The sequence below is a fragment of the Olea europaea genome, chromosome 15 (assembly GCF_002742605.1).
Source record: "Olea europaea var. sylvestris chromosome 15, O_europaea_v1, whole genome shotgun sequence".
NCBI classification, from domain to species: Eukaryota; Viridiplantae; Streptophyta; class Magnoliopsida; order Lamiales; family Oleaceae; genus Olea; species Olea europaea.
The window spans coordinates 3,379,707-3,388,365 of record NC_036251.1 but is presented as its reverse complement, the minus strand read 5'-3'; the positions used below and the strand labels follow the sequence as shown (position 1 = coordinate 3,388,365).

Genomic DNA, 8,659 nt, shown 5'->3' with positions numbered 1-8,659 from the left:
GCACGTAAAAAAAAAAAAAAAAAGAAAAAGAAAAAGAGAAAGAAGAGAGTAAAAATCTGCTGCCTATTTGGTAGCTATTTTAGCTGTCAAACTAGCGGCTATTTTAGAGGGAAAAAAAAAAATTAAAAAAAATTGCAGAAGACCCAGCTTGACTCCGCTTGACTCGTTGACACCCCTAGTCATTACGTACACATTCTACATGATATTACTTCATAAACACATGGATTAATTTCTCATGCTTAAGTCCACTCTCGGAAGAAGTCACTAGTGTGATTTTCAATTCTTCATTCTTATCATCTTCTTTTATAATGACTAATGATGTCTTCTTCAATACAAAAATCTGGAATGGGGACTCAAAACCATATTGTCCATATTTACTTATGCTTATTTAATTCATTGGCGTTGGGATTGCAAAGACGATCGATGAAAATTTCATTTTCAATTTTGCAAGTTTTACCTTTGACTCATTCGTTATTAAAAAGTTCAAGTTTCGATACTTATGAACTTCAACTTGTTCATTATCAGAGTGCAGTTTGAACTTAAGGTTTTAAATTGCTATTTCACCGAAATGATCTTCGTCCTCATACGCATTCACAGTCAATTTCTATATATCGGGAGCAATAGGTTTTGAGATTTGAACTTGCACGTGTTTTTATACCTCCATTACAGTATTGTCGTCGATATCATTTTGAACTATCTTTTTCAACCTTATCTTAGCATTATAAATATTTTGCTATTTGTTTACACTAGTATTCAAAGTCTGCTTCTTAAATGGTAACAAAACAATCTTTCTCATACCACCAAAACACATAAATATTATCTTTACTACGTAAGTGGCATCTACATCACAGTACCATAATTATTTCCAAAGTACATAACAATCGTTTATCTTTACTTTATTACACATCTTTGTAGGCTTTTCAATAGAAGGTGGAATTTTGAATACTTTAGTAGTCCGGATTTTTTGCTCTTTTATTTCTTTATTAACTAATGGGACTTCATAGTAGGATTATCATTCTTCAAATTCAAAGATTTCACGAACTCTTTAAAATATCAGGTTCTCACTACTCACATGGTTTATGATGATATCGTATACTTTATTGTTGATGGTGGGGGCATCATGTTCAAAAAATCATAGCGCACTTTAAACTGTGCTATTTTATATTTCTCGCGTAGATAATCACAAAATCCATGATAACTTGTTCTTGCTCACTATTTGATGTTGGATCTCTGGAATCTGAATCACTGTGGTTAGGGTGGTCATTTGCCACAGCTTGTTACTATCCCAGAAATCGTTGTAGAAAAATAATAGCAAATAATAGTATTACCGTAATTTCTATTTGAGCAGAGTAACGACGTTTGGATGGTTTTGAACGGTCGAGGCAAGAGTTCGACTCTTTCTCTTTAAAACGATAATACCCCGCACTGGTACTAACGGTATTGCAGCACTCGTTTTCCAAGATACAACGACCTCGTCTTGTAATAGTAGTACTCCAAATTACAAGACCCGACGAACTCGTAAAGTTTAGATCTCTCCACACACACTGAATGAGTGAAATGCACGAAATGTAATTTTCGAGGACTAAATTATAAAACAGAAATTATGCAAGGACAAAGGAATAATTTTGGGAGAGTAGAAAATCAATTCTGATTTTGGAATGAATAAAAATCGGGGTATAGATGTTGAAAGGTTGTGTCCCAACAGACACAACTGTCGAAAAGTTGTGTCCAAAAGACACAAACTGTTTGGACAGTCAACTGCCACTTTGGACAGTCAACCCGCTAACTTCTAGAAGCTCCGTACCACGTGTTACACACAGAAAATTCGGGGAAGGAAAAAAAATTAATAACATAAAATATATTATTATTATCATTATAATAAAATAATATAATTAAATGTTATTTTACCAAAAAATATATATTAGCTTGGCCCAAGCCCACGACCCGTGACGTGACGTGTCGAGCCGGTCGGACGGACGGCAGCGGCGCGCGCGTGTGGGCTTTGACTTAACTTACTAGCATGTAGGTTCTCTCCCCCTCAAAGACTATTGGTACCCCTTGAGGCCCAAACCCAAGTCCCAAACTTGAGCTATATAAGGTGGTTTATTTTCTTCTAGTTTTCCATTATGGGATTGGTATTTTCCAATTTCCCACCTATTTTATTTCAACATCGAATGGGCATCTTTTGGCCTTAATTTCTCATTCACCCTAAATTGGTTTTGAGAAAATAAATATACCATATTAATCTACTCATGGAGTAGAACACATTCGGCCAAAGAAATCTTATTTTCGATTAACGGGACCCACTAAATTAATTGGTCAAAAGTTGGTCAAATCAACTAATTAAAACCAATTTTCCAACAATCGTATCTGACTTCAATGATGAAAACATCTAAGGTAAATATGTCGAATAATTTTGTCGATTCTATTGTGCCATTGCTCGATGTTTTCGAATCTCCATTCATTGTAGATAGCTTCGTTTTTGCAACTGTCATCCTTAGCTATCAGGCCAGGTATAAATCCTTACTCTAATACTAAATTTGATGTGAAAATTAAAATGAAATTTTTGAAACAAAAACTCAAAAATTTGTAGAGAATAATTTGATGATAACAAATAGATAATTGAAAAGGTGTATTTTCTTTTTATTTATATAAGCAAAACAATATCCTAATCCTAATATCTCAAAAAAATAAGTAATTAAAATTTAAAAGAAAAGTAATAAAAAATTTTAAATAGTACAAAAAGAAAGTAAAGAACACACAGCACTGCTCTTGAATAGTATTAAAAGGTGTCATGCTGATTTATGTGCAAAAGATAAAGGGGGGAGGATCGACTCTTGTATATTCCCGTAATTTTAATCAGGTACTGAGGGCACTTTGAGTAATTAAACAAGACAAAATTTCACTGGAAGTTACCCAATTGATAGATAGGTTCATTATAGTCACTCAACTTTAATTTACTTCGATTTAACTACTAATTTATTATCTTTACTTCAATTAGATCACTCACTTTATATTTTTATTTCGAGTTTTCCACTATACCTATAACTATTATAAAAACTATATGAATTCATGACTTGATTAGTAGAACAGGCCTAATGTGCAACTGAACTCCCCGTTTGAGCCCCATTATTTCTCATTATATTAAATTAAAATTTTCTCTCTCTTACTTTTAATTGCACAATTTTCAATAAAATAATATTACACGTAAATCAAAAACTTTTCAACCACTCATTTTTCAAAAAAATACTATTCATCTCATTATAATCTACAAATAATGGGGCTCAAACGGGGGCTTAAATTTGTAGAATTGATCCAATGAAAAATGTGACGTCATTTTCTAGTCCACAAAAAAATTAAGCCCCCATTTGGTTATATTTTTCACCCCAAAAATCATTTTTTTAACCATTACATTCATAAGTCAGTCGTCATTTTTGACTTCTTCACTCACAGATGAAACCTACTTTTATATCTAACAGTCAAAAAATTGATTCTCATAATACCACGAACATGCCTCAAGTTGGATTAAAAATTACATAAGTTATATGACCTGTTGGCAAAGGTTGTAGATCCATTTGTCTGATTTTCAAAAAGATAAAAGTTAGGCCCCTATTTGAGACCCATTCTTTGAAAAAATATATTTTTAAATAGTATTTTGATATCATTTTAACTACACATTTTGTAATAAAATAATATTATACGTAAATCTAAATTTTTTTTCTAACCACACATTTTTCATCAATACATTGTTCAAAAATTCATTTGGAGCTCAAACAAGGGCTAAATTGAAGTTGGATAACCAGCGTGAAATAAATGTGCTAGTGAATGGCTCTCACGGAAATTCCCCAATTATCCAATCATTTTTATAAACCTAGGGACGAATGACCAGATATTCTTAATCTTGCTTCCTTGTAGAAAATATCTATCATCCATTGATCAGAGTTAATGACTTTACTAATCATGATTTTGCCATAATTGACCTCGCAAATATACCTCACCGATCTGGTAATCGCTGATCGATCTTCAGTCAGGTAAGCCTTGTTCAGGCGTTCTTTCTTATTTTTATTTATTTATTTATTTCTGCTGAAGCGTAAATTTCTATTAGTTTTGAAGTCAAATTGAAATTAATTTGATGACTTGATTTTATTTCCTGAATCAGATGGTAAAGAATCTGAAGCTGTAAGCTCAGCAATCTTTTGTGAGTTATTTACTTATTTTTATTTTGACTCTTCTTATCAAGTTGTTTTTGAGGAAAAAGTGAAAGTCCCGGATTTTTTGAATGTTTATGTTTTCTTCTAAATTTTAATTGCGCTGAAAATTATAGGTTTTTAATTTTGAATATAATTGTAAAACACTGTAGAAGTGATTTGATTGCAGTACTAAGAATTGTAGATCTATAATCTGAGTATTTTCTGTTACTATGTTCATTTAGATTTATGATGATTGCAGATTATTAATTCCAATTAGAAAGAACTTTATCCAGTTGGATTTTTCTCAGTATGCCATAAAAAGAGAGGAGGAAACTGATAATTGTTTCTTGTTTCTCACAGTTATCTAATCGATCAGCCAACTAAAATTTGCACCTTATTGAGGATCAAGGGCCTAAATTAGTGTCATTTTCAATGGCTGATCGTCAAAATAACCATGCCAAACCTGGCAATTCGAAGGCAGCGGGAAGTTCAGCAAATGCATACACGATAAACCTTGAAAACTTCAGTAAAAGGTTAAAAATGCTGTACTCTCATTGGACTGAGTACAAGGATGATTTATGGGGTTCATCTGAGGTTATTGCAATAGCAACTCCTCCTCCTTCAGAGGATTTGAGGTACTTGAAGTCATCGGCATTAAATGTATGGTTGGTTGGTTATGAGTTCCCGGACACAATTATGGTGTTCATGAAGAAGCAGATCCATTTCCTGTGTAGCCAGAAGAAGATATCATTACTAGATATTGTGAAAAAATCTGCACAGGATGCTGTTGGGGTGGAAGTTGTAATGCATGCTAAGGCCAAAAATAATGATGGAACAGCATCAATGGATGCTATATTTCATGCTGTGCGTGCACAGTCGAGGTTGGATGGTCTTGATATGCCTCTGGTTGGGTACATTGCTAGAGAGGCTCCTGAGGGTTACCTTTTGGAGAAGTGGGATGAGAAGTTAAAGACTGCGAACTTTCAGCTCAATGATGTGACAAATGGTTTCTCAGATCTTTTTGCTGTAAAAGACACTGCTGAGATTACAAATGTGAAAAAGGCTGCTTATTTGACTTCTTCAGTGATGAAACAGTTTGTGGTCCCTAAATTGGAGAAGGTCATTGATGAAGAGAAGAAGGTATCTCATTCTTCCTTAATGGATGATACTGAAAAGGTCATACTCGAACCTGCAAGGATAAAGGTCAAGCTGAAAGCAGATAATGTTGATATCTGTTATCCTCCTATTTTTCAAAGTGGAGGAGAGTTTGATCTGAAACCAAGTGCATCAAGCAACAATGACAATCTATTCTATGATTCTACTAGCGTGATCATATGTGCTATAGGGTCCCGTTACAGCAGCTACTGCTCAAATATAGCTCGGACTTTTCTAATTGACGCCAACCCTGTGCAGAGCAAGGCTTATGAAGTCCTCCTCAAGGCCCATGATGCAGCAATCGTTGCTTTGAAGCCTGGAAACAAGGCTGGTGATGCCTATCTAGCAGCTTTTTCTGTGGTTGAGAAGGAGGCACCTGAATTGGTTCCACACTTAACAAAATCTGCGGGAACTGGAATAGGCCTCGAGTTTCGTGAATCGGGGCTCAGTCTTAATGGCAAGAATGACAGGACGTTGAAGCCAGGAATGGTCTTCAATGTGTCTCTTGGGTTTCAGAATTTACAATCAGAGACAGAGAATCCTAAAACCCAAAAATTTTCTGTTTTGCTTGCTGACACAGTTATCATCAGTGAAACTTCTACGGAAGTTGTTACTTCTTCAAGTTCAAAAGCTCTAAAGGATGTAGCTTACTCGTTTAATGAAGATGAAGATGAAGAAGAACAGCAACCTAAAGTCAAAGCTAAGCCTAGTGGTTCTGTGCCAGTCTCATCTAAAGCAACCCTCCGATCAGTTAATCATGAGGTATCAAAGGAGGAGTTAAGGAGGCAGCATCAAGCAGCTCTGGCTCGCCAAAAGAATGAAGAAACTGCTAGAAGACTTGCTGGTGGTGGGTCTGAGGGGACAAGTCGTGGTGTGGTGAAACCCTCTGGTGAATTGATTGCATATAAGAATGTCAATGATATACCTCTTCCAAGAGATTTTATGATTCAGGTTGACCAGAAACATGAGGCCATTCTTTTGCCTATATACGGAAACATGGTTCCTTTCCACATTGCTACTGTGAAGAGTGTGTCTAGTCAGCAGGATACTAGTCGTACATGCTATATCCGAATAATCTTTAATGTTCCTGGTGCTCCTTTCACTCCTCAGGACTCCAGCTTGCTGAAATTTCAAGAGGCTATTTATGTTAAAGAAGTTTCATTTCACTCAAAGGACCCTAGGCACATAAGTGAAGTTGTACAACTTATTAAAACCCTTCGAAGGCAGGTTGCTTCACGGGAATCAGAGAAAGCTGAGAGGGCAACTTTGGTCACTCAGGAAAAACTTCAACTTAGTGGTGCCAGATTTAAACCGATAAGGTTGTCTGACTCCTGGATCCGCCCGGTGTTTGGCGGCCGTGGAAGAAAGCTTCCTGGTACCCTGGAAGCACATGCGAATGGATTTCGTTATGGAACTTCAAGGCCTGATGAACGTGTGGACATCATGTTCGGTAACATCAAGCATGCATTCTTCCAGCCCGCAGAGAAGGAAATGATTACTCTTCTGCACTTCCATCTGCACAACCACATAATGGTGGGAAACAAGAAAACCAAGGATGTTCAGTTTTATGTTGAAGTAATGGATGTCGTGCAGACAATTGGAGGTGGAAAGAGATCTGCCTACGACCCTGATGAGATTGAGGAAGAACAACGGGAAAGGGATCGGAAGAACAAAATTAACATGGATTTTCAAAACTTCGTGAACCGAGTCAATGATCTCTGGGGGCAACCTCAATTTAAAGCATTTGATTTGGAGTTCGATCAGCCCCTGAGAGAGCTTGGCTTCCATGGGGTGCCACACAAGTCATCAGCATTCATAGTCCCTACATCAAGCTGCCTTGTGGAGCTCATAGAGACTCCCTTTGTGGTAATTACCCTCAACGAGATTGAGATAGTCAATTTGGAGAGAGTTGGCCTTGGACAGAAGAATTTTGACATGACAATTGTCTTCAAGGACTTCAAGCGAGATGTAATGAGAATTGATTCAATTCCTACATCGTCACTAGATGGCATCAAGGAGTGGCTGGATACAACTGACCTGAAGTACTACGAGAGCAGGCTAAATCTTAACTGGAGGCAGATTTTAAAGACAATCACTGATGATCCCGAGCAGTTCATAGAGGATGGTGGATGGGAATTTTTGAACTTGGAGGCTAGTGATTCGGATTCTGGGAATTCACAGGAGTCAGATCAAGGATACGTACCTTCAGATGTACAATCTGAGTCTGCATCAGAGGAGGAGGACGATGACAGTGAGTCACTGGTGGAGTCGGAGGATGATGAAGAAGATGATTCTGAGGAAGGCTCGGAGGAAGATGAAGGGAAAACCTGGGAGGAGTTGGAAAGGGAAGCTAGCAATGCTGACAGAGAGAAAGGGAATGAATCGGACAGCGAAGAAGACAGAAAAAGAAGGAAAATGAAAGCTTTTGGGAAAGCTCGGGCTCCTCCTGATAGACGACACACTGGCAGACCAAATGGCACCCTCCCTAAGAAGGCCAGGTTTAGGTAAAGCTGTGGAAGGGGTATTAGTCGCCTAAGAATGGAATACGTGTTACAGTGTTTTTGTTGGTATGCAGTACTAGTTTCCTCATTTAAGCTCTGTAAAATATGGGTTTCCTTGTCTTTCGTATCTATATGAACTAGTTAATTTCGCTCTAGAGATTACAAATGTCTTCTTTTGGTAGGTAACTTTTTATCTCTATAATTTGGTCCATTCTTCCACGGGAACTCATTTTATATCATCACACCATTTTCCGGCAAACTGCTTTGCCCAAATTCCGATTTGCAGTTGACATTGCTTCTTGAAATCCAGAACCACCCACATCTTTCTCCAGTGTCCTGTTGTCACTTTGAATTGAGTTCTAAAGGTTTTATCACCTTGTTTCCATATAAGTGCTTTTTTGAGAGCAAGGTAAGAGTTACCTTGGTGCTTTTTTGAGAGCAAGGTAAGAGTTACCTTAAACAAGTATTATTATTATACAAAACATGTAAGTTATTGATAAAAAAACTTTATAAGTAAATTTAAGTTCTTTCAGCTTAGCTAAATATGCTTATCTTTAGCATGGTGGACATCCAAGCTAACTCTCGTCCAGGAGGATAGTTTACATGGTTAATTTTGGGCTTTAGCAAGCAAAAATCAGGACAATAGCGACACAACTAAGAACATCAACATCATTTTGTACATCACAATGATGTTTAAGAACAAAAGTGTATCCTTGAAAAAGTTTTTAACACAGTTAATATACCTATGGCTCAAATTAAGTTTGAAAATCAATCGTTGGAAGGTTTGACCTTTTGCTTTCTGAATTTCACCAC

The 8,659-nt window shown here is 36.6% G+C and overlaps 1 protein-coding gene across 3 annotated transcripts; it reads left to right on the top strand.

Annotated features, from left to right (window-relative positions):
* The first annotated feature begins 3,801 nt into the window (after positions 1 to 3,801).
* LOC111409848 (FACT complex subunit SPT16-like) lies at positions 3,802 to 8,048 on the top strand. Of its 3 annotated transcripts, none has more exons than XM_023039931.1 (3): positions 3,827 to 4,031; positions 4,160 to 4,179; positions 4,551 to 8,048. In XM_023039931.1, the coding sequence occupies exon 3, from the start codon at positions 4,623 to 4,625 to the stop codon at positions 7,851 to 7,853; it is 3,231 nt and encodes a 1,076-aa protein (XP_022895699.1). In that variant the 5' UTR covers positions 3,827 to 4,031; positions 4,160 to 4,179; positions 4,551 to 4,622; the 3' UTR covers positions 7,854 to 8,048. The 3 variants fall into 3 exon arrangements, with proteins under 3 accessions (XP_022895698.1, XP_022895699.1, XP_022895697.1); XM_023039929.1 differs by having other exon boundaries at positions 4,160 to 4,198; XM_023039930.1 differs by lacking the exon at positions 4,160 to 4,179 and having other exon boundaries at positions 3,802 to 4,031.
* The last annotated feature ends 611 nt before the right edge of the window (positions 8,049 to 8,659 follow it).